Consider the following 26,663-nt stretch of genomic DNA (forward strand, 5'->3'; position numbering starts at 1 on the left):
CATATTGTTCCAAACACATATGAGTATCTTTCTTCCATGGAACACAAAAGGAGGCGTTACTCTCAGTCACCATTCACTTTTATTGTATGGAATAAAGATGCAATTATACTGTATATGAATAGCATTCTGCCTTACATATACTTTTATGTTCCGCGAAAGAAAGGAAGTCAAATGGATTTGAAACATGAGGGTGAGTAAACAAAAGTTTTATTTTTCGGTGAACTATTCTTTTAAAATTGTCTTGAATGTGCCCAATTGCCTTAAAAGTGATTTGATTGCCCTTTTCCCTGAAACCGTTTATATCAAATGTATGTTGGACAACTGTATCTAGTTTGAAATCAGCAGATTTTAGTTGATTACTGGTTATAAGCCACATTTACCAATCACCTCAGAGTGGCTATAAGAAATGTATAACATTTTGGTATTTTTTATTTCTACAAGTCTGAAAAAAAGCACGAGGATGACTTGGAATCATGAAAGATCATCTTAATTTTGGCATACATGTTGTAATGGGTGCTTCCCTCTTCAGTCAACCTGGTGTGTTTTCTCAAAGCTTATACGTCCATGTGATACTATGTTAATAACAAATTGCTCAGCATGTCACCTTTTAGCCACTGCTGCCACACAGGTAATTCATTTACATGCATCTCGAGGTCCTGAGGAACATTTATGGCCATCTTAGCTTAAACCTTAAGATGGGAGTTAAGATGTGGCAGATGATTTTGTCAATATGAAACCACTCCCGGACCAATGAGAAGACCCTTCCAATTTGGAGATGGATGTGGGGACTTCCTGCCCCATAAGGGGTGTCTGGCAGTATCTAAGCAGCTTTATCTAATGGCTGGCAGATTTGTTTGTAAGTCGACCATGATCCAATCAAAATATTGGCACTTCATGGCACTCGGAGAGGGTCCCTTGTATGCCATCTAGTTCGTTGTTCACTACCCCCACCCCAATCACTAGTGCTTTATTATCTCAAAAGTACTAAGGGACTGAAAACATTTTTGATTTTACAAAACAGCCCACAAAAACTAAATCATGGAGAAATGCATATTTTATTTAACTGTTGGATCAGTTTATGACATATCGGAGCATGCCAAATGCAGTGGTGTGATTTTCTTAGAGCAACTTCACAATGTATAACAATCTCTAATCACAGGTCATCTCATCACAAATTTAATTTCCTGTACAACTGAAAAACCCTCACAATGCTCTACTACTATGAACTTTTTACTTGAAAGTTTGTGTCAAATCGATAAGATCCCTTTCTTGAAGACATCTGTCAGACCTTCAATACAAATACGCTTTGTCAGATTGGTAAAACATGGCAAAATATGCTTACTAAACTAAATATAAGCTTCCTCAGATCTGATTGTAGTGGAGTAGATCTTCTTTGAGGTCCTGATAAAACACAAGCATCCATTGGCATTGTGAAATATTAAACTCACTGTTTCACTCCTTGTGAGTGCAGTGGTTCCTCCTCGATAATATGATCAGTTTCAAGCCCCAGCTCAGGCTCCTCAGAGGTTTGCTGAGCATCTGATGAGGTTTGTAATTCTCTAGGTCCAGATTCCAGACGGAAGAGTGTAGGTATCTGGCCCAACATGGGACATGTTTCCTGAAGACCAGAAATCCATTGTGCCAGAGTAGCTTGGTCACCCTGACCTGCCATACACATGGCATAAACCAGCCCCTCTTCCACTGCACAAGAATTAATGACAGATTATTTATAAGGGTCTAAGCATTACCATTGTCTACAATTTGTGATATCCAATTAATTTCATTCAAATCAAGTTAAATCCAAGCTGATGTTATTTAATGCAATGCAACACACATTGTTAAAGGAGCAATATGTGACATTGACATCAGCCGTTTAAAATGGGTACTGCAGTCCAAATTCAAAATATTGGAGAGAGTTGTCTCCCCCGCCCCCTTGAAGACTGGAAGCTCACACGGGTTGCCAAGTTGAGGACACAACAGGAACGAGCAAGCGACAAGTCTTACAAGTTGATTGATCAGCTAATGTATACTTTTGCAATGTTTTTACTGTTTGCAAATTATAAACCAGCTCATGTGGATTTTTTATAACTCAATGTATAAATTTGTATAACTCAAATGTTAGCTAGATGTATTGATGGCTTCCATGGCTGCAGTGATCTGGCAACATGCTAAGTTGTCGAAATACAGGTGAAACTCGAAAAATTAGAATATCGTGCAAAAGTTCATTAATTTCAGTAATTCAACTTAAAAGGTGAAACTAATATATTATATAGACTCATTACAAGCAAAGTAAGATATTTCAAGCCTTTATTTTATATAATTTTGATGATTATGGCTTACAGCTTATGAAAACCCCAAATTCAGAATCTCAGAAAATTAGAATATTACATGAAATCAATAAAAAAAAAAGAATTTTAAATACAGAAATGTCGGCCCTCTGAAAAGTATAATCATGCATATGTACTCAGTATTTGGTTTGGGCCCCTTTTGCATTAATTACTGCCTCAATGCAGCGTGGCATGGATGCTATCAGCCTGTGGCACTGCTGAGGTGTTATGGAAGACCAAGATGCTTCAATAGCGGCCTTCAGCTCTTCTGCATTGTTTGGTCTCATGTCTCTCATCTTTCTCTTGGTAATGCCCCATAGATTCTCTATGGGGTTCAGGTAAGCGAGTTTGCTGGCCAATCAAGCACAGTAATACCATGGTCATTGAACCAGGTTTTGGTACTTTTGGCAGTGTGGGCAGGTGCCAAGTCCTGCTGGAAAATGAAGTCAGCATCTCCATAAAGCTTGTCTGCTGAAGGAAGCATGAAGTGATCTAAAATGTCCCGGTAGACGGCTGCGTTGACTCTGGACTTAATAAAGCACAGTGGACCAACACCAGCCGATGACATGGCTCCCCAAACCAACACAGACTGTGGAAACTTCACACTGGACTTCAAACATCTTGGATTGTGTGCCTCTCCATTCTTCCTCCAGACTCTGGGACCTTGGTTTCCAAATGAGATGCTAAATTTGCTCTCATCAGAAAAGACGACTTTGGACCACTGAGCAACAGACCAGTTCTTTTTTTCTTTAGCCCAGGTAAGACGTTTGACATTTGAAGCCCATGTCCAGGACCCGTCTGTGTGTGGTGGCTCTTGATGCAGTAACTCCAGCCTCAGTCCACTCCTTGTGAAGCTCCCCCACACATTTGAATGGCCTTTTCCTGACAATCCTCTCCAGGCTACGGTCATCCCTGCTGCTTGTGCACCTTTTTCTTCCACACTTTTCCCTTCCACTTAACTTTCTATTAATGTGCTTTGATACAGCACTTTGAGAACATCCAACTTCTTTTGCAATTACCTTTTGAGGCTTTCCCTCCTTGTGGAGGGTGTCAATGATGGTTTTCTGCACAACTGTCAGGTCAGCAGTCTTCCCCATGATTGTGAATTCAACTGAACCAGACTGAGAGACCATTTAAAGGCTCAGGAACCCTTTGCAGGTGTTTAGCTGATTAGAGTGTGACACTTTGAGCCTACAATACTGAACCTTTTCACAATATTCTAATTTTCTGAGATTCTGAATTTGGGGTTTTCATAAGCTGTAAGCCATAATCATCAAAATTATATCAAATAAAGGCTTGAAATATCTTACTTTGCTTGTAATGAGTCTATATAATATATTAGTTTCACCTTTTAAGTTGAATTACTGAAATTAATGAACTTTTGCACGATATTCTAATTTTTCGAGTTTCACCTGTACATGCTAAGGTGTCAAAATACAATTGGGAAATGGGTAGTGGGAGGGATCACACAGGCCAAAACACAAACAGAAATTCCGGGCCAGAATGTACATTTGAAAGTAGAATATACTGGCTGTAACATTGTTTTCAGAGAAGCCAGTATTTCAACTAAGCATTTTTTTACAGTAAACATTTTACATATTGCTCCTTTAAGTGAGGCTGAAGTGCATACATGTGCACAACTGATTCATGAGTCTCACCATCATCCACATCGAAGCTGTCATCATCACCCATGTCTCTTTCTAGGTTGAGTTCCACATGCTGAGGGAAGAAGAAACTCTGCTCGGGGCCCATAAGCTCTGGGTCAAATTCTTCCTTCACCTACAGGAATTTCAAATCCATCAGATGATGCCAATACATAATCTGATACACAGATTCCTCAAATAGAGGTGCTAGTTTATAAGAAGTGAAATCATGAGTTCAGTGATGGTACCTTTTCTTCAGGTGGTATAGGGTCAGCCCGTAGCAGGTAATAATGAACACAAGTCTTCCTGAGCCACAGTGAGAATGGGCCTTCTACAAACACGGGCCTGCAGGGATTATGTTTGGCCAGAAGAGAGCGCTGGTCTGGACTTTGGATACCTGTTTAACAGGCAAGATGAGTTATGTTTCCTTTTTTAATTTTTTTTATAAAATGGATAGTTATGGATAGTTTTAAAACTAATTGAATGTGTCAAATTAGATTTTAAAATAAAATAAAAATCATTTTACACAGCAAACAAAAATGTGTCCACATTGACACTTTGCACCTGTGAATCATTTTGCTCGTTCTCATTTGAAGCATATCACTGAGGCTTCATAATGTTTGTAAGCAGAGGGCAGTATTATGCCATTGTTGAATTTGACAGCCACAGGAACAAACAATGCTGCTCTTTTACTTGGTTTTGTTCTCAAAATTATATTTAAGTTTTGGAATTAGGGGGCATGGCTAATTAAACGGCAAGTCACGTGAAAGCTTCAAAATGCTAAAATCGCTTACAGCACCTTTAAGGCCCATTAGGCGATGTGAACGTGGACGTGGACAAGCGACGTCTGTGGAGAGCGAGGCTGGGAGAGGAAGAACATTAAGGACTGACACCTGTGGGAAATTATCTCTAACAGCTGTTCTGTGTTACAGTGTGAGCTGAAGAGGGATAAAAAGGGAGTCCAGACCGCCAGAGGGGGAGAGAGACGCACGCAGCAGTGACTTTGTGTGCCATTATTTATGATATGATATGATGAAAAGCAAAGTTGGATGCTACACTAAAAAGTGGAAAAAAAAAAATCTCATGTTGGATCTTTTATCTGGCTCCCCCTTCCTCCTTTAAATAAAGTAGCAAGAGATCTGTCACACCCATATATACAGTATGTTGTTTTACTGCGTTCCAGATTGGATTGCGCCCAGCTGACTGTGTTGCCTTTCTGAATGTACATTTTAAGCTGGCATCTTTCCAACTGTAATCATGTATAAATAAAATGATATTATTGCTCATGTACTGACAATAATAGAAAAATAATAGAAAATAGAACAATAATAGAAAAATGCACTGGCTTTGCATTTTACAAACACACCCCAAAGCGGCAGCTCTCTGGCGTGGTGATTTTTGTGCATGCACTGATGATGCGCACAGAAGAGGGTTGGGAAAATCTGGGCCCCACACTGTCAGACCGTGCAGACTGTGCTGATGACGAAATCTGCATCACACATTATGTGCGCAACACGGAAATTGAAGTATACTCAGGCCTTTAGACTTTAGGCTGCTTGGCAATTAATTTTTTGCTGGCTTCACCCACCCAAGCCTTCTTTGCCCGAGGAATTTAGGCATGCCAATTTAAATGTTACCTCGCCTTTCAGGGGGTTTTATGCACTCGCATCTTGCCTAATCATCATAGGACACATGGCCTCAGGCAAAATATTACTGTAGTATAACTTAACAATCAAATGTAAAACACATCGTATAAGGATCACTTGTCACAGACAATGTATGCCAATATAGTTTTAAAATCTATTTTACTTTTGATTTGTATTGTGATTAAACTACAGTTAATGAAGCATCAATATGAACATAAATTATTACTACTAGAGCAACATACCTACAATATGGGGCCTAGTGACACCTTCTCCTGTCTTTGTGATGTCTGTTGATGGATACTGAAAAGAGTGAAATAAAGCACTATTTATTATGCCAAAAATCTTTTCTTTTCACGATACAGAAATTTTTTTTGTTCATTGTACATTAAATTCAGATTTTGTGAAGAGCTAGTAACTGATGATGTCTCAATGACTGGAGCTGGTTAGGGTAGTTGAGAGAGTCACCTGATAGATTGTTATTTTGGCATCTGGGTCATCAGCGATGCGAGTAAGACTGAATCGAGCAAGGTCCACTGGGTCACTGGGGAGTACATGTGGGATGGGGTAGGGGTTTGCGTGCTTGAACTTGGGAAACCAGTACATGATACGCTGGTATTTCCTCATGGGATGGCTCTTCTCCCCAAATATCTGTGCCAGCAAAACCTTGGTCTCTACATTCGGCATGATACCTGGCAAATTTAAGATAAACAAATGAATTTGAATCGGCGTTAATCGGTCAATCTGCAAAACTGATATATTGGTCTACCTCTATGACATACACAAGTATAACACATACCATGACTCTCCATCTGCTCCAGCAGCTGCACACCACACTCCTGTTGTCTTGGGTAGTGGTTGAACATCCTCTGTATAAAGTTTCGTGGTACGAACACCTCTTTAGGAAACACATCCAGGAGTTTGTTATAAACAGTAATGTCTCGTTCTACTCCAAATTCTGCCATTTTCTTTAGGGCAGCATAAATAAACTCCACATGTCCCCGTCGCCGAATGTCCTTCTTGTTGAAAACATCCACCACCCTGTTGAAATCAGCCTTGGTCTTTACATTTTTAGCAGCTCGCTCGAATAAATCATCATGAGTGACCAAAGTTTTGTCTTTATTCTGGGTCTCAAACTCGAATGCCTTATTGAGTTCTGTTCGATCTGGTCGATTCATGGAGCATAATGAACTGCAATGGATAGCCCTCTGCACCTTTACAATGATTGAAAAGAACAACAGAGCATTGAACACCAGTGATGATCACTAATATGTAAAACCATAGAGCAGCATTTTTCCTAAGCAGATACCTGACCATAGCTTTGCGGTGATCCAGAGGTCTGCAAGCGCATTCCACCTGATAGGAATATTCTATGGACAGGCGTCCCAAAGAAACGTGCAACACACCCAACACACTGAGTGCGTAACAGATGATAAGAGCTGTTCATGGTTAACCACACTGCAGGAATTACAGTGAGCGCCATTGTAAACCTTGAATCGAAACATCAATAAAAATATTATTTAAAAAAATCATCAGTGTCAGCCAGTTTGACTGCATTTTATGTAGTGAAAAATAATTAATTTACTTTATTTAACTCTTACTAAATGTATGTCATGACATAATATACAGTAACACCTGTTCTCTTAACAGTACATTCTGCACATTTCTGCTGTCTATTCTATCATTCATTCCTTTCATCCATCTATCAGTGTATCTATCTGTTTCCTATCTATCTATGTATCTATCTGTTTCCTATCTATCTATCTATGTATCTATCTGTTTCCTATCTATCTATCTATGTATCTATCTGTTTCCTATCTATCTATGTATCTATCTGTTTCCTATCTATCTATGTATCTATCTGTTTCCTATCTATCTATCTATCTATCTATCTATCTATGTATCTATCTGTTTCCTATCTATCTATGTATCTATGTCTGTTTCCTATCTATCTATCTATCTATGTATCTGTTTCCTATCTATCTATCTATCTATGTATCTGTTTCCTATCTATCTATCTATCTATGTATGTATCTATGTATCTATCTGTTTCCTATCTATCTATCTATCTATGTATCTATCTGTTTCTATCTATCTATCTATCTATGTATCTATCTGTTTCCTATCTATCTGTTTCCTATCTATCTATCTATGTATCTATCTGTTTCCTATCTATCTGTTTCCTATATATCTATCTATGTATCTATCTGTTTCCTATCTATCTATCTATGTATCTATCTGTTTCATATCTATCTATCTATGTATCTATCTGTTTCATATCTATCTATCTATCTATCTATCTATCTGTTTCATATCTATTTATCTATCTATCTATCTATCTATGTATCTATCTATCTATGTTTCATATCTATCTATGTATGTATGTGTGTGTATGTATGTGTGTATCTATCTATCTATCTATCTATCCCTTTCATCCATCCATCCATCATCCATTCCTTTCATCCATTCCTTTCATCCATTCCTTTCATCCATCCATCCATCCATCTAAATAGTAATAACATATTTGTGGCATCTATAAATGGGACTTTCTAATAGCAACTAATAGGGCCTACTTATGTAATGAAATGGTAACTATATATTTGAGACCGTTATAAAATAAAAATTAACATAAATGCATGTATCTTATATAATAAAAATAATTTCAAGTTGCAAAGAGACACCAAGTAATAATTAAATCAACACTCACGATCACTGAATGCACTCAAATCCCATTCTGCTGTCAAGTCTCCTTCAAACAGGCACCGGCATGATTTCCTGCTCCTTCGCCTTTCGTCTTCCCTCCTGAAACAATACGAATAACTTCAGACTCTCGTTGGTTCCGCCCTCACTTTCCTCACTATCACCACTAGATGGCAGAGAGGTATTGGGTGAAAAGTTCTGCCATCGCTGTCAAAGTTAAATGTTTTGCTTCGTCCTGAGTTAGGGTTTGGGAGTGGAAATTGTACAGCATCAGCACACTACTTTACGTGTTTCTGTTTCCGCAAATACAAGGATGAAATAGAAATCTCACGCGATCAACCGACTTTACATGGACGCGGTTCAAATCCATCCCGTGTGCTCGTGCAAATGCCCCGCGCGAAACACTCACCGCTCATTTCCTGGATTCGTGATTTCACAGTATAACAACTTCTGCAAACCTCTGTGCCTCCTCCACTGACTGCACACTGCCATGTGTGTGTGAGTGTCCCTGCAGCTCTTGGCAATGCTGTGGAGAAATGCCGTTCGTTTCTACCAAAGGGATTTATTCGTGTAATCAAATATTTTAGAGATCTATAAGAAAGAGTATTTGACTCGGACATGGATGGATCTACGAATAGTCTTGGTGAGTTGACAAATCAAAAGGCTTGGACGTGTCATACAAAACGTACAATGTATCCCGAAACTGCTCTAGTACTGCATATTACTATTGATGTTAAAGTTACAGAGTTACAGACTTGTTGATGTTGGTGTAGGGTCATGGCCAAAATGCTGGCAACAAAACTCTAAGTATGCAACTGTAACTAAGTAATACGTAGGCTATAACAGTAAAACGGCCAGTTGCACATAGATACGTCTTGTTTTCATTTGACATATTTTATTGTGCATTTTTTACCGTCAAAAATGTATTCGAGGAAAAAAAATGACGTATAATTACTGATTCGTTTTCGCCGAAATACCATAAATACAGTTAATGTCACTAACTGTAGCCTACGTAGCCACTTCTGGCATAAAAAAAGAAGCTTGAAAGAGATTCGATATTAATTTATTAATGGTTTCAATCTAGAAATAATAATTGAAGTAACGGTGTTATTGTGGTGGAAGTTTACGGTTACCACGGTAAGTTTGTGCAATTTAACACACTGAAGTTGCTTTTTCAGTTACTCGTGAGTGGATATTTATGCACAGCCAGTTTATTTACTACTATATATTACATTATTCAATAATATATTCCATACATTTTGTCAGCATGTTTTTTTTTTTTATGCCAATCGGCCTAGAACGACACACATACAACAACAGTTTATTGCGCCATCTTTAAAAAGAAAATCAAGCAAAGCTTCGTTTCCTTCGCAGGAGGCCTGCCCTTCATTGTAGTTTTGCACTTTTTCTCAATGACTCTGATATTTCACGTGCACTACAAGAGACGTGCTAGAACTAGAACCCATTCATAATAATCAACGAAGTCGCGTGCAAGTCTGGCCATCTTAGTTGATTATAATGGGCGCGTTCTTGTTTGTTGTCTCGAGTCTTGCAGTGTGGATGTTACAGATTATCATTGTTGAATGGATTCATTTTGGGGTGTCTGTAGTGGTGTCTCGGCATGTGCTTATGGTTACTGCCGTGTAACCCGCTGGGCCAGTGGAGGGCAGTTCATGTCATGTGGAGGAAGCCCTCTGACATCTGCTGGCATGCACACCATGCTTTTACCAAACATGTTAAATTTCTCCCAGCTTGTCTTGTTGTGATGGACTCATTTCTCTCTTGAGTGCCCCAAAGTCTGGATCATGTCAGAAGAGATGACTGTCAAAATTCTTTAAGTCAGGTAATTGTGCAGTCACAATGATTGACAAGTTGACAGCTGAAGCGTTTGGCCTCCTAAAGGAATAAACATTTATTTTTAATGTCTTTATCTGGCTGTCTGCACATTCTAGACCCTTTGATAGCATATTTGATTAGATGAATCGCGAGCAAAGACCTTGGATCAGTCTTTTTTTATGTGTTTTTTTTGTTTTTGTTTACATTTACATAATACATTTAAATATAAAACATTTGGCCCATTTAAAGTGATAGTTCACCCAAAAATGAAAAATCTCTCATCATTTACTCACCATCATGCCATCCCAGATGTATATGACTTTCTTCTGCAGAACACAAATAAAGATTTTTAGAAGAATATATCAGCTCTGTTGGCTGTACATATATATATTTACCTCACAATACATGTAAATGGGTGCCACAATTCTGAAGCCATACACAAAGTCATACACATCTGGGATGGCATAAGGGTGAGTAAATGATGAATGTTCATGAATATTCCTTTAAGGTGGATTACCCTTGCAGACTGTGCAGTATGCTTATAATGAGATAGTAGATGTGAGACAAGTTACAGTTCAAATGACCTTTTAAGGTCCTCACAATGCAAGTGAATGGATGCCAACATTTTGTCATGTTGCATTTATGTGCATTTTGCAGCTTAAAGGTTTTGGTACCCGTTCACTTGCATTGCATGGACCTACAGAGTTGAGATATTCTTCTTAAAATCTTTGTTTTCTGCAGAAGACAGAAGGTTTTACACATCTGAGATTGCATGTGGGAGAGTAAATTATGAGAAAATGTTCATTTTTGGATTTTAAATATCCCTTTAAGACTTAATGACATCTGCATGGAAATAGTAATTGCATTGTTCTCATTATCTGTGTAGAGATCACATTTCTTTGATTTCTGAATCATCTACATAGGATTACATATGTCAAAAGTTGGTCAAACTGTTTTATAAATAATTATTTCAGCCTGGCAGATGTCAAATTCATACACGCATGAGTTAGACTCTCTCTCTTTGTAGTCTTTATGGGTGTTAAGCAGTCAAGTGTTTGCTGTGCATTCAGAGACACGATAATGTGTTTTTCTTAACTCGCTTGAGTCCTTAAGAAAAACAAATCTGAATAGTCTTATAAGAAACAATTTCATAGAGCAAATATGGATCAAATTCAAATCAGTCACATTTGTTTCTTTTTATCTTGTAAAATCAAATGATCATAACTCAGATTAAATTTTTTGGAGAATACGATATCAGAAACATAACTAAACCTCCAAGCTAGTTAATTTTGCTCTCTTTTTCAAATAACCTGAGAACACTGAAAGAAATATGTGTTGGATTTACTGAAAATATATACGGTATGAAGCATTTTTGCATCACACTTTTCAAGTTGTTTCTTCTTAATTTACATGGCTCTAAAGAAAATAATGACTGAGGTCACACTTACCAAAGAAGTGCACATTAAGCTGCACTTTAGCTGTACATATTCACATGTGCAAGGAACAATTACTGAACAGGATCCAAGATGACCACTAATGAAGACTATTCACCATGATGGTGACTTTACATGAAATGGCTATTTACAGTAAAACAACATCAATAGTACTAAAAATAGCTAAAATCTCTACAAATTCTTGATCAAAAATAATTAAATGCCCACAAAAGTAAATTTTAACCAAACAAACATGTTTAAATTCATCAAGCGCAAGGGCTTATGGGTGTTCCCCTCAACCTCAGATCTGAACATAATTGTTTGAGTTAATATTACTTAAAACCTTAATTTTATGGATTTGTAAGCTAAAGAAGTTCAAGGAACTCACGATTATTAATTTTCCTTATGCAACTCTCAAACTTCACCTTAAAATTGATATTTAGTGTTGTACACATGCACATTAAGTAAAGCCAAATAAGTTATACAAATTTACATTTCTGGCTATTTATTTTTATATGCTTACACCATGGTTTTTGTGACAACAAATAGCTTATTTTTTTAAGGATGGTTCCGTTGACAAGTTGCGTCATCAAGATGCACTTTTAGGTTTCACCTCTCATCGTGGGAGGTGTGAAATTGTGTTTGTGAGTAAGAATGAACATGCAGGGGCGGACAGGTGGAACTTCCGCTGTAGAAATGAGAGATGCAACGCAAAGCTGACAGGAAAGAGAGCAACAAGAGGTGGGCGAACCAAAGCGGAATAGTACCACATACGGCTTATGATATTTTCATTTAATAAATGATACTTTCATCTATGTCGTGGTTCAAAGTGAAAACAGAAATGAACTATATAGTTATACTAATATAGCTATAATATTCAGAACTGATTTCTGAACTGATTTTGTTTAAGGTATTAAGGCCAGATATTTCACAAGGTTTGTTGAAATTGTTGCTTAATCAGTGATTGGAGCTTGCCAAGTGAATCACAGGTTCTTTTCACCTAAACATTTTTGCATTTAGCATATGGTTTTGTGAATCACAGTTGAAGTGCAGTCATTTCAGGGATTGTTTATTTTATGTGGATGATGCATTCACTGTTGCTTTGGCCAGACTGATGTCCTGGGAAATCGGTGATATGAGGTAAAGTTTTGTCAGCTAAAATCGGTCACACTTCACCTTCACCTGGAGCTTTAATTTTGTTACTTCATCTTTACCTGGAACTTTTATTTTGATACTTCATCTTTACCTGGAGCTTTTATTTTGATACTTCATCTTCACCTGGAGCTTTTATTTTGATACTTCATCTTTTTTTTAATTTTTTTTTTGAGTTTATTTCTTTATTTGATCAGGGACAACGCACAAAAAAACATTAGTCTAAAAAAGAAGAGATGTCATGTGCCAGGTTATAGCAAAAAATGCTAATTTCCACCTGCTGTCCCTGGACAGGTTGATGTTATACTTACAAAAGTTATAATAAAATAATATACAGAATAATACATTAAAATCACTCACATCATAAAAAACACTCTCTACTTCAGGAAACTATCACTCGCTCATTTACAGTTTACATCATTCATATCACAGTCATTCAGTGCGTACAGATTTGCTTTGATAATAACCACTGTTTGGTCAGGCTTATAAAAGTACTAAAGTTTGTATATGAAATAATATCGTTTGGAAGAGTGTTCCAAAGGCTCGCTGCTTTATAAGAGAACGATTGTTGACCGTATGTGGTTCTACGTCTCGGAAAGCTGCACTCTCCTCTGACTGTCGACCGTGTGGCTCTTGAAATTCTCTCCGAATTTAGTGTGACAAATTTTCTCAAAGGGGGAGCAGCGATGTTATGGATAATTTTAAATAAAGCAGAAATTTGATTATATTTAATGAGGTTTTCAAAACTCAAAATGTTATATTTACTTTGTACTTTACAATGATGGTACTGGCGAGGCTTTTTATCATGAATTTTCATAGCCCTTTTATATAATGATTCAAGTAATTTTAACGATGTTTTACACGCCTGAGACCAACTAGACATGCAAAACAGTAGATTTGGAACAATCATAGTGTTGAGATATATATTTGAGGCTTCCGTAGTTAATGAGTTTCTAATATGTTTATAGTTCATCAAATTAAATTTTAATTTATTACCAATTTTTTTAATATGACTTTTAAAACCGAGATTCGAATCAATTACTAGACCTAAATATTTTGTTTCATTTACATTTTAAATTTTTTGTCCATTTACTTGAATTTCTTGAGTTTGTTGCAGTTTACGTTTATTTGAGAAAAACATTGAGACCGTTTTATCAACGTTTAAGGTCAAACAAGACGTCTGCAACCATTCTGTAACTTTTTGCATCTCTTTTGATAATTTGTCATTAACCTCCAGCTCGTTTTCCCCAAAATTGAAGATCACCGTATCATCAGCGTACATGATTACGTCAACGTCCGAACACACTCTAGGGAGGTCATTTATATAGATGCTAAAAAGCAAGGGTCCCAAAATAGACCCTTGCGGCACTCCCATCGAGGTAGCTCTAAACGCCAATTTGATGTTATTAATTTGATAACACACTATGTTTTGGGTCACATAATATCTGAGGCAAAAACTTAAGAAAAAATTAGGATTCTATTTTAGAAACAAATCATGTTTCTCATTTAACGTGAGAAAGAAACTAGTGTCTGCTACCTTCTTACCAGTTTTTGATTATGGGGATGTAGTATATCAGCACGCCCCCTCTTACCTTCTTGTTTCTCTGGATGCTCTGTACCATGGTGTTTTGAGATTTATAACTGACTGCAGATTTTCAACACACCATTGTGACCTATATAAAATGGTTGGCTGGTCGTCGCTGAGTATTAGAAGGAAAAAGCACTGGTACCAATTGATTTACAAAGCTATATTGGGTTATTTACCCCTTATCTTTGTTGTCTTATTAAACAGAAGTCACCTGGTAATTACTCATTACGTTCTAAATCGACCTACAATTTGTGTGTGCCTTTTGCCAGAACTAAGATGGGTAAAACCTCTTTTAAATATGCCGTAGCATCGGATTGGAATCTTCTCCAGACTGAGATGAAGTTAAAAGATGTAGTATCTTGTAGTCAATTTAACTATTTATTAGATAATCATCTGAGTAAATTAAGTGTGTGTAAATGTTTTTAACCAGATGTATTTTTTATTTTTTTTACGTAATGAGATCTGATTATGTTTGTGTGTTGTAACTTTGATGTAAAATGTAAACTAAGCTGCTTATCTTGGCCAGGACACTCCCGAAAAAGAGATTTTAATCTCAGTGAGTCTTCTTTCCTGGTAAAATAAAGGTTATTATTATTATTATTGTACACACTGGTGTCGGTCGCTCAAAAAAGATCTTATCCAATTTTGAGTCTGCTCAGAGAGACTATATTGATTTAGTTTACTGTAGAGTATCTGATGATTGACAGTATCAAAATCTTTACGCAGATCAAGGAAGACTGCTCCCACCACCCTTCCCTGATCCACATATGCCCTGATTATTTCCAAGAAGTAGCAACAGGCAAAGTCTGTTGAATATTTCCGTCTAAAACCAAATTGCATTGCATTTAAAAGAGATCTTCACCTGGAGCTTTTATTTTGATACTTCAACTTTACTTGGAGCTTTTATTTTGATACTTCATCTTCACCTGGAACTTTTATTTTGATACTTCATCTTCACCTGGAACTTTTATTTTGATACTTCATCTTTACCTGGAGCTTTTATTTTGATACTTCATCTTTACTTGGAGCTTTTATTTTGATACTTCATCTTCACCTGGAGCTTTTAATTTGATACTTCATCTTTACCTGGAGCTTTTATTTTGATACTTCATCTTCACCTGGAGCTTTTATTTAGACACTGAAATTGCAGTTTGTTGTTAATAATGTTCCGGATTTGGTGAAAGACTGTCATTACTTTTTCTGTTATACTGTGCCTTTGTAATTACCTTTGTAGATAAATATAATAACATGTTTCCATAAGAAACACTGCAATGTACTTTCATGGAAAATTAACAAGTCTCTGTGACACCACGTCAGGGTTCGTGTGCAGAAAATAGTATACGGAGAGCAGTGATGCGCTGCATGTAAGGCTTTTATTTTCTTTACCTTTGTATGCAGCACATGCACTCTTTTCAATGTCTTCACTCAGTTCACTCAAACTTCTTAACAAACACTCAATAGCTTCAACGCTCAGTGTAAACAGATGGCAATGCTGCACACTGGTTCTCTCTTTCTTCTCTGGTGATTTCAGCTGTTTTAAGGGGTCTCTCTTGCCTTGTCAACACTAACACTTTTTTGTTAAACGCCGTTTTCAAATGTATCCGGATTAGCATAGACAGAGAGACTGCCTCTGTTATCACTGTAATGAGAAACAGCTGTTAGAAATCATGTCATCCAGCTTGATGAGCCACACCATTCCCTCTCTTCTGCAGACAGACATACGGCCAGTCCCCCATCATCACAGTCTCTAAAGCATGAAGAATTCAGAGTACAGTAGGCTAACTTCTAAAAGTAGCTAATACTTCAGTCTTTTAATCATTATTATTTTAGGAGTTCAGTTTTTTTCACAACAAGGCCAGTAGGCTATGTATAGTTATATGTTTGATACTTTTTTAAATTAGAAAATGTTTATAAATTTGTTCCCTAAATGTTTGAATATTTGATTAATGTTTGGTCTGTTACAGTTTGACACAAATCTTTTGTCCATTTTGCACATTGTCGTCAACTAAAATATTTTATTTACATTGACTAAAATTATGATATTTTCGTCAGACTAAAACTGACTAAAACTAATGAATATGAGATGACAAAATATTCACTAATTTTAAAGGACATTTATGTCAAAAGACAAAAACTATGATAAAGCATTAAACAAATCCAGATTTGTTTAATTAAATCTTTTGTGCTATTCCTGCAGTTCCTTTTCCCTGTCACACTCTCTTCTATCATTGCCTCATAATACACTTACTATCACCAAACCTTCTGGTAAAATAAGTTCACTTTGTTCATAAAGTTTTCAGACTGAACAGGGGTTTTCCTGGGTTAAAATGGTCTTCGGTGGTGGCATACACAGTCATTCAAACACACAAAGTTGGTTAATTACATAAAGCAATTGATTAATATTTAATTTAGAGTAATTATGTTGTTGTCCATCATGTATACATTGGATGTTCAATTTGTTTTTGATCATCTAAGCATCGGGAATATTTTTTACTTCAAGGTGTCATGGAAAATCAAACTAAACTTAATATAATTAATACCTTGTTTCTGTAGGGCTACTAGTAATATTCTGACTACACAAGAATGAGGTACTGTACTGAGGTGAGTTTGTGCTTTAAGTGAAAATGTTTGTTTGTACTTCTTAACATATTTTTCATCAGGCTCTTGATATTTTAAGCAGTGACATAACTTGGATCTTACAGGCCCCAGTGCAAAGCACCTTTTTGTCTCCCCTTGTTTTTGCCTTTTAAGTGTCATAGATTCTCCCTGACTGTGATCAATTTTAGTAAGGGTGAAGATTTGTAGTTTAAAAACCCTTTATTTTGGTGCATGGCACAGTGTTGAGGCCATTTCCCTCGACAGTGGTGGTTTGAATGTTGGGGTTGTCTAGCCGTTTGAGATGTTTGACATCTGTTTCTTCTAAAGTGCCGTAAAGTTAAAATCTTCTCAGTAGAATTCAAATGGGTCCCATATGAATCATATAAGTGACACATTCTGTGGCATATCGTCTCGTCGAGGGAAGACTGAAGCCTGTGTCCATGCGTGCTTCAGAGACAGCGCAGAGCAGATCATTGGGCCGAGTGATTCTGCGATGACTTGCGGGTTGCTCACGTGAAACCAGCACAGATGTACATTTCAAATGATAAGCATATTTCCCGGAGTGCCAAAAGTCAGATGAAAATCTTTGAATTTGCTTCGGCAGTCCAAAATCTTGCTTGGGTGGCCAACGAAAACCTTTCAGTGCATGAAAAACCCTGCTCTGTCCTTATTTGACCCTGCAAACCTCACTAGACTCACTGAATTGGTTTTAGGCTCCACCTATTAGCAACTTTTCTGCTAAGAAATGGGATATGTTGTGTTCAGAATGGAATACTACGCCTAGTGTATACTGCCTAGTGTATACTGTATATACTGTACTGTATTCAGAAAGATTTGTTATCTCGAAAATTAATATGGTTATTTTGCATTTTGAATCCAAGTTTGTGTGAAAATATCTTTTTATTTGGTTGTCAGATTAAATATTGTATCAAGAAAAAGATGATATTACTCCTTATTCATTCGTCATACAGGAATGGAAGGTCAAGCCGAGCATGTTGCATTGTTGGATTCAGTATCCAGCGCAGTGTGTGCTCTCCACAACAAATGAAATAGCTCACCCAGGTATCACATGCAAAAAGAAAATGTGGATAATATGTACAATATACATCCTGCATAAATGGTAAGAGTAGTATGGTGGTATATTGTTCTGAACATAGCTTTAGAAGCTCATGTCACACACAAACAACTCTCAATACTTTTAACACCTCCAATTTTGCAAGAATAATAAAGGTTTGCGAATCCAGGGCATGCTAAGTGACTCCAGCCAGGTCTCCTAAGCAACCAAATTGGCCCGGTTGCTAGGGAGGGTAGAGTCACATGGGGTAACCTCCTCGTGTCCCTATATTGTGGTTCTCGCTCTCGGTGGGGCGTGTGGTGAGTTTTGCGTGGATGCCGCGGAGAAGAGCGTGAAGCCTCCACGCTGTCTCAGCGGTAACGCACTCAAGTCGCGTGATAAGATACACGGATTGACGGTCTCAGACGTGGAGGCAAATGAGATTTGTCCTACTCCACCAGGATTGAGGCGATTCACTACGCCACAAGGACTTAGAGCGCATTGGGAATTGGCCATTCTAAATTGGGGGAGAATGACATCTGAAAAAGTTTAGCATAGTGTAAATGTGAGTGAAAATTATCTCAGACATTCATCCTCATCTACAAAGTTTGTTTTCCCATCTCTCATATGCAAAGAGAAAGAAAAAAACTGTAGGGAAAGAAACCCCAGATGAACACAAACCACTAATTGGTTCCTCATGTGCACAGGAGTGCAATTGGCCAACTCACAGCGCCCCATGATAGATGTGGCTTAGAGCAACCAACAATCAACTGACTTTCTGAAACTCTTGGACAGAAACTCTACACACAAAATCTTGACTTTGTGTTAATGAAACCAAACGTTCTTTGACCACTCCGTTAAGATGCTTTGACCTCTATCCTTTAAATTAAATGTTCTTATGCTTCATGGTTTCTAAAGTTGCAGCAGTTTAAATTCATGGAGACCAATTCAAGTTTTCTCAGTCTTTCTTGCCCACTTTTTCTCAGATGCAGACGGACTGTGCAACATAATCGTGGCCTTGTTAGTTCTAGCCATGCCAGGTCACTGGCATTTTTTGCATTTCTGTGTTCTAGCTGCCCTGATTTTATTTAAATAGGTGTAATCAAAACACAAACCCTTAATTTATTTTACAAGTGCTTCCTGACCACCATAGCAGCAAGGCTGTAGCCTACTTTAAGGATACTTGGAGGACTTGAAATTTCTTGAGCCTTTTACATGTATGGCTACCAAGTTGAACTGTAAATGCTGTTGAAACAAGGCAATTGATGATTAACCAAACCACTAAGCAGTTTACTATGGACATGATTGATTTACCCCATTTATAATACAACCCCAATTCTGAAAGAGTTGTATGAAAAATGCTAATTAAAACAAATAATATTGAAAGCACTACAGTTACACATTACACTGTGAATTTCATATTTTTTTTGTTTTTTATGTACAGTAATTTCAAATCAGATGATTGCAACACGCTCCTAAAAAGTTGGAACATTCGAGCATTTTCCTCTGTAAAACATCATCATTTGATCTAAAAACAATTATTAATTAATATAATTTGGGCACTGAAAACTAGAGGTCTGCATGGGTCTTAAAATGAAACCTGTACGTGAGACCGTGTGGCCCAAACAATACTATCAGATTTTAAGCCCAGACCCGAACCCAAAATCGCTTAATATCTAATTTCTTCTCCTAGCAAGTACTATTGCAATAGGCTATATTTTATGAAAGCATAAAGGCAACATTCATAACAGTACTGAAACTGTAAACATACAGTTTTAACAAGGCACAGCAGCCCCTTAGTACACTAGAGCAGAAGGTGAAAAAAGCATTGACTTACTGTTTATTTGCTGAAGCTTCAGTTGGTGCAGAACAATCTGGAATAAAATGAAACAAATTGGTGCAGAACAATCTGGAATAATATGAAACAATGCAACAGTCCCCTATATGCAGCCTGAACTTATTTAGAATGTTGAATCTTTGTGACAACTGCGCAAAAATCTATCTAGATGCAGCATAAAGAATGAAACATAGTGCAGGTGTCTCAACATGCGCTTTTGAAAATTTGAAACTTTTTAAATTGGCATGGTGTTTAAAATGTGCCGGTCCTGCGTGAGGTGCTGAAGAAAAAACGAGACGTGGTGGAAACATCAAAGACATTCGTCCTGCTTGTGTTCACACAGGAAAATAATGGGGAAACAGAACAAATGCACGCAAAAACACGTTCAGCGTGAACAACCTCAACTCCGTTCGCGCGTCTATGAGAGAGAGCGCGCGTATGCGAAACAAGTTCAGTAAGCCTGTTTAGTTTTTCATTAATTTCAAACCCAAACCCGAAGTCCTATTTACAAAACTGAATTTTCATCCATTTTATAGGTCTTAAGCTGCACAATTGTACTGGGTCTTCATTGCTGTATGGTGAGCTTCATAATGCTCACCATACAGTGCCACACATTCTCAATTGGAGACAGGTCAGAACGGCAGGCAGGCCAATCTAGCACCCACACTCTCTGCTTACACAGCCATGCACTTGAAATCTAGTTATAAGGTGTCCTGCTGGAAAATGCAGGGACATCCCTGGAAAAGACGATGCTGGATGGCAGTATATGTTGCTCCAAATTTTTTACATATCTGTCTGTGTTAATGGTGTCCTGACAGATGTGCGAGTTACCCATGCCATGGGCACTGACACACCCTTGGCATAAACAGACACTGGCTTTCTTGACCTGATGCTAATAACAGCTTGGATGGTCTTCTTTGGCCCGGATAATAGCTGTGTTTTTCCAAAAACATTTTGAAATCTGTACTCTTTGGACCAAGGTAAAATTCACAAGGTAAAACATCATATAATGTTTCTTATTAAAATAAAGCTATATCTTTAATCTAATCCTAGCTAATCCTAAAGCATTAGCAATAATCTAATCCTGGACATCAGCCAAACCATACGACACAATATCAAGATATTTACACCAGAAGAGCATTAAATAAGAGTATGTGGGAGCTACACAGGATAAATAAGATATTGGATTAAGTAAATGCAGAAAGCTCAGATTCCTAAGACATCTGTCTCTTATTATTAGCTCTTTAGTTTTACTCACTTAAACAGGTGTTTAGACAATATGGTGAGTTATAACTTTGGATCTGTGTATGGGGATGGTATGCGTGCATTCTTATTCTAGGAAGAGGCTCTGTTTTATACCATACTTTGACTACAAATTCTCTAATACAGTACTATTGCATTCATGCACGCACACAAACTCAAAGAGAAATAAAGAACCTACCATGCAAAAATAGGCAATTTCTTTGTTCTTTTCTTTTGATTACTGTCCAAACCGGTGGAGCTGTATTGTATTACACCACAATATTAGTACTGACATGCCATGCTCTTGGCAACTCAGATCTTTTGTTTTGTAACCACATTGAATCTACCACAGAGAGACAACGTGACACACAATGTGGTCTTAACTTTGGTTCCTATTAAATGTAGATGACAATAATTCCTTTAGTTTAAAACTAAAATTATTCTATTGGTTTAAGGTGAAAATAGGATGATATATTGTAGATCTTTAAGGTCTTCTTATTCTTTCTTGAGCATGTATGTGCCTGCCTTCAATCTGTTCAGAAAATGTTGGGGGACAGGGAGTTCAGCCAGAGGCTAGATGGTTTTGTGTTAATGTACCATAGATCTGTTGTCAAATCATAGTTTATTTGCATTTGATCTGCTTGAAATTTGTTGAAAAGGCAGACTAAACCGCCTGTGCAGCCCAGCTATTTCTTTGCATACGTATTTTTGACATCACTCACTTTGGACCCTTTTGTTAACAAAAAATTTTTCTTGGCCCACAAATGCAAATCATCACCAAATCTCTTTGTGAATGCCTGCCATTCACAAAGTTCTACATATCCCTCACCCTTTGTATGTTCATTTGTTTAATATTTTGGCCAATCTGATAATGCTTTCAGGAACCCATTAAAAGTTTAGTTCTCATTTTAACACATGTTACCATGTGATGCAGTGAGATCCAGCAGATGACTTCAATAAATCAGATGATTTGTATAAGGAATAACAACTATTAATTTGTAAAAAATTATAAATGAATAAAAATCAATATATGAATATGATTATATAGCTTCTGATTATAGTTGATTTCAAGCATAATATCAATACGCAAAAAGTATAAATTATGGTAAAGACTCTAGCCACTTGCATCAGTTCCCCAATTGATTATTTCTTTACTACTCACATCAATGTTATCTTACTCATATTAAACTATCCCTTCTTGGCCATCAGGAATTCTATTTCCAGGAAGTCCATATATACCACACCTTTTTATGAACATCTTAGCGCATAGATACATACCAAAGGGAGCACCGGCATACAGGAGAAATCTAAAATCTAAAATTAAAGTAATTGCTGACCCAGTTTGTTTTAAAGTATTACAGGCAGCATTTCAACATCTTACCCACCCAGGAAAAGAAATCAAGGTCATTATCACTAGAGGAACCCTTCATGTGGGGGTCAATTTCATTTCTGAGGGCAATCATGTGTTGTAGATCATCAGTCATATTATAAGTATAGTCAGGAACAAATTGTACAGCACTGTTCTCCAACTATAACACAAACTCCTGCTTCTTTAGCTAAGAGGTTATCACGAGCAGCTCTGTTCTGCAGAGCAACTAGCCTAAGGTTTTACATTTCATCTGTCATCAAATAAAATCCTTCAAACCACTCACACTTCTATAAGCCATAACAGCCTGACCTGTCACTTAGGGTCATTAAATCATTGTGCAGAACTTTCTGCACCTAGAAAGGAAATTACTGCTGGCACAGTCCCAAGAGGGTATAAAGACCTTAACAATTATCTGGGTGTTAGAATAACATTTCAACACTATAGCTCTTCGTATCTGATCTCCCAACTTTGAGGCCTCATCTTGACTCTCTGTACTTAACTTTTTTTTTCTGTTTTACTTACTTAGTTCATTAGAAGTCTTTGTGTTATTAAGTTTATTCCCGGTCTTGGTCCTTGTAGATTAAGGATGTTAAAAAACAGTGGAAATATGCCACCGTACTTTGTGGTATGTGGATAGAACATTCTAAGGGAGTTTTTAAGTTCGTTCTGCAGATTGTCCCTCAAAATAAGCACAGAAATTTTGAGAAAAGTCTGCAGATACCATCTGGACCTTCCTATCACCTTCTGCAACCATAACCGACTGATCACAAGTAACAGGAGGTTGAATGTTTTGTCAGCTTACATTGTTCTATGTGACTGAAGCTGGAACTACATACACTTCACTGACCACTTTATTATGTACACCTGTACAACTACTTATTCATGCGATTGTATTATCAGCCAATCGTGTGGCAGCAGTGTGTAAGGAAATACAGTTATACCCTTGAGAGAGACCAGTATGTTACAATGATGACCTGGAGTCAAAGTTGAAATTTCAATCAATTGAGAGAGAGTTTTTACTGAAGACAAAGTTCTCCATATTTCCATTGGCAGAAAACAGAAAGAGAAAATAAGTTGAGGATCTAAACTCAAACTAACTTAAATGACAGAAACAACCATAATTATAGGCATGTGCAAATTAATTAAAATCATCTCTTATGAGTACAGAATGGTGCCAAAATCAAAACAAATCCAGTGAGCGGCAGTTCTGCAGAAATTGAGATGCATCAAACCCGGCTACTTTATCCAGTCTTCAGTTGTCTTGTTTTGGTGAGCCTGTGCCCACTGCAGCCTCGGCTTTCTCTTTTTGTCCGACAGAAGTGGGACCCGACATGGGCTTCTGCTGTTGTAGCCCATCTGCCTCAAGGTTTGACATGTTGTGCATTCTGAGATGCTGTTCTGCTCACTACAATTGTATAGGCCATTCTCCATTGACCTTTCTCATCAACAACACATTTCCATCTGCAGATCTGCGCTCACTGGATGTTTTTGGTTTTTGGCAGCATTCTGAGTAAATTCTAGAGACTGTTGTGCGTGAAAATCCCAGGAGTTCAGCAGTTATATAAATACTCAAACCGGTTTAAAACAGTTATTCCACTAACGTAACACAGAATTTTGCTCTAAATGTCATGTTTGTGCTAAGACTAAATGCAAATATAATTGCCAAAAATGGTGAGCTGATTTTTTCACTCTTTCTTTTTGTTCCTTTTTTGCTTTATGATTATGTAATAACACACTGTGGTCAAAAAAATTGTCAAAAGAGACAATCAATTTTACGATCAAGTGTAAATGAAGATGGCGCCTGTCCTCTTGTGATCGGATTGCCCTAAACACATGTTATTACCAAGCAATGAACAGGGCATATACACTTAGACCATTTCAAGGATGTAAACAGTAACAAAAGGAACGCTACTGTTGTAAAAAAAAAAAGGCAAATGACGGAAAATGTTCGGGTAACGCAACCCCTGCATATATGCGCATGCACATCCATGCAACTGTTTTCTTTAACTTACTTCTTGGAATGGATGTGACGTGAAAGGCACAGGCACAGCTCTTCTAATTTTTGGAAACATTTGAGTAGTAACTACATTAATCTACACCTAACCCACACCCTAAACCCTAACAGCACTCAGACCAAAACATTGTTCTTTAACTTACTCGCTAGGTGGATATCAAAAGGGATGTGATGTCAAAGGCACAGCACATGGGATTTTCAGAGCTTAAACATTCTCCACATAGTGCTGCTTGTCCAAAATTGAGAGTAATGAAATAAAACAAAATGAAAGCATGTAACAAACTGTACCTTTATGTTTATGTTATGATTGGAGTGGTGGTGGCGTAGTGGGCTAAAGCACATAACTGTTAATCAGAAGGTCGCTGGTTCGATCCCCACAGCCACCACCATTGTGTCCTTGAGCAAGGCACTTAACACCATGTTGCTCCGGGCGGATTGTCCCTGTAATAAGTGCACTGTTAGCCGCTTTGGTTAAAAGCGTCTGCCAAATGCATAAATATAAATATATGATTCAGTGGAGCTATAGATTCACTATTGGCCCATAGTTGTGGGCTCTGTGCATTCATAACACTTTAACCCTGTTTAAGTGTATTTAGTCTGATTGTGGTTTTGGACACTGGTTTGCGCTTGTGAAACAGAAAAACATGCTAGTTCGCTGAGAGCAGACTGAGCAGCGTCCCACATCTTCAATGAACCCATTGTGGGAAGACAGCAGAGGAGTTGTGGTTCTGGTCCAGAGGCAGTAAATAGTCCTGTTTATGAGTCTATGTGTGTGTTTGTGAGAGAGAAAGACTGAGAAAGAGAAAGTAGAGAGACACAAAAAGAAGGAAAGCGTTAGTATGCATGCAATTTTAGAAATGTCCTTATTTTTTCGAACATCATTAAACCATTTACTGTGTCTAAACTGAACTTTTAGTCCATGCTGTAGCTCACTTCTGTCCCTAAAGCAGTTTTGTGTACCTTGGTCAATAAAGTGTTATCATTAGAGGAAGTGTTTCAGGGTTGAAACTTCACCAGAAATGGATTGGTCAATAATTTCAGGTGATCAAAGCACTAAGAGAATACAACGGGTGTGTAGGGGAGAGTCCAGTGTGGGAGCGGATATCTGGAATTCTGGAGTATTAACTACATTATTTTGTTTCAATTTGTGAGCCCTGCAGCACCAGTATGAAATTTGCCTTGACTTTGTTAAAATGGTTGAAAGTGTAGTGTGCCATTATCTTTCTATATTTTATTCTCATTTAAAAAAAAAAATGATCCCAGATTTTGTTTTAAATGGCTGATGCCCATGATTGTACAGTAAATTCAGCAATAGTAGGTCAAAAGTTTTGCTGCTGAAATCGAGCTGTGCTCAAAGAAATTTGAATCACTGCCCCCCACTGGTCGAAGCTAGAAGTGCTGAAGGGCACGTGTGAGTTCCAGTTTCTGGATGAAATGTCCACAGAGTGGCGCCAAAAGTGAGTTGTAATGTTAGTTGTAAATGGTTTACTACACTCAACAGGAATGCATATTTTATTTACTGAACTCCCTAATGCAAACCCTAAACCTAACCATCAGTGGAGTAAAAACGTAATTTGAGGGAAAATTCAAGTCAAGATTATGATGGGAAAAAAAAGATAAATTGCCAACACAAACAAGTATCTGTTGTAAATATTTAGCTCTAACTGACATCAAAGCAAAAATGTCTCAACAAAAGTCTTAGCATAAACATAACCTTACTTGCTAATGAGTGTGGGAGTTCATGAACCTACATGGAATTCTGTTCATGGTGGATTGATACGTTTTGAGGTGTATTATGATAATTTTCCTTTAAATTAAAGCTGCTTTGTGTATTATTTTGATGTTAAAATACATTCTAATATCTCTGTGTCACAGGACTAATGGAAAGGAGGAGGCGAGAACCGGCTTGACAATATAAATTATATTTAATTAAGAACTTAAACCAAAAGACACAAACACACACATATGATGGACAGCTGCCCGTAAACGCTCTCTCTCTGTCACACCACCTTCCGCAGTCAGCCTTTATCCCTCTCGAAGGCTTGATTAGCCTGATAAGGGGTGGGTGTGTAGAATCATGACCTGGCCCCGCCCTCCGCACTGTCACACTCTGTTTATTATGCAGAGAGTTTGATTTCGGGAAAAAGTGTAATCCCTTCTGAAAAGACCTGCTTACTAATGCAATGCTGGTTAATCAAGCAAGTATTGCTGGTTAAGCTGGTCAAAA

General features: G+C 37.5%; 2 protein-coding genes across 4 annotated transcripts in view; one reads left to right on the top strand and one right to left on the bottom strand.

Annotated features, from left to right (window-relative positions):
* Nucleotides 1-1,043: 1,043 nt before the first annotated feature.
* The window catches only part of LOC127657045 (evolutionarily conserved signaling intermediate in Toll pathway, mitochondrial-like), a 61,280-nt gene continuing 35,660 nt past the window's right edge, over nucleotides 1,044-26,663 (bottom strand). Inside the window, exons 3-11 of one of the 2 annotated variants that reach the window (XM_052145794.1) lie at nucleotides 19,812-19,848; nucleotides 8,321-8,415; nucleotides 6,923-7,103; nucleotides 6,413-6,827; nucleotides 6,082-6,305; nucleotides 5,859-5,916; nucleotides 4,219-4,367; nucleotides 3,986-4,106; nucleotides 1,044-1,701 (exon numbers count right to left, since the gene is read on the bottom strand). In XM_052145794.1, the coding sequence (XP_052001754.1) occupies nucleotides 1,445-1,701; nucleotides 3,986-4,106; nucleotides 4,219-4,367; nucleotides 5,859-5,916; nucleotides 6,082-6,305; nucleotides 6,413-6,827; nucleotides 6,923-7,096 (1,398 nt within the window). In that variant the 5' untranslated portion in view covers nucleotides 7,097-7,103; nucleotides 8,321-8,415; nucleotides 19,812-19,848 and the 3' untranslated portion in view covers nucleotides 1,044-1,444. The remainder of the gene's footprint in view (nucleotides 1,702-3,985; nucleotides 4,107-4,218; nucleotides 4,368-5,858; nucleotides 5,917-6,081; nucleotides 6,306-6,412; nucleotides 6,828-6,922; nucleotides 7,104-8,320; nucleotides 8,416-19,811; nucleotides 19,849-26,663) is intronic. The other variant, XM_052145722.1, reaches the window with a different exon arrangement.
* Nucleotides 8,424-26,663, top strand: part of LOC127656634 (echinoderm microtubule-associated protein-like 3) — a 44,465-nt gene continuing 26,225 nt past the window's right edge. Inside the window, exon 1 of one of the 2 annotated variants that reach the window (XM_052145074.1) lies at nucleotides 8,424-8,956. In XM_052145074.1, the coding sequence (XP_052001034.1) occupies nucleotides 8,932-8,956 (25 nt within the window). In that variant the 5' untranslated portion in view covers nucleotides 8,424-8,931. The remainder of the gene's footprint in view (nucleotides 8,957-26,663) is intronic. The other variant, XM_052145152.1, reaches the window with a different exon arrangement.

Source organism: Xyrauchen texanus, chromosome 1, assembly GCF_025860055.1.
Source record: "Xyrauchen texanus isolate HMW12.3.18 chromosome 1, RBS_HiC_50CHRs, whole genome shotgun sequence".
Lineage (NCBI taxonomy): Eukaryota > Metazoa > Chordata > Actinopteri > Cypriniformes > Catostomidae > Xyrauchen > Xyrauchen texanus.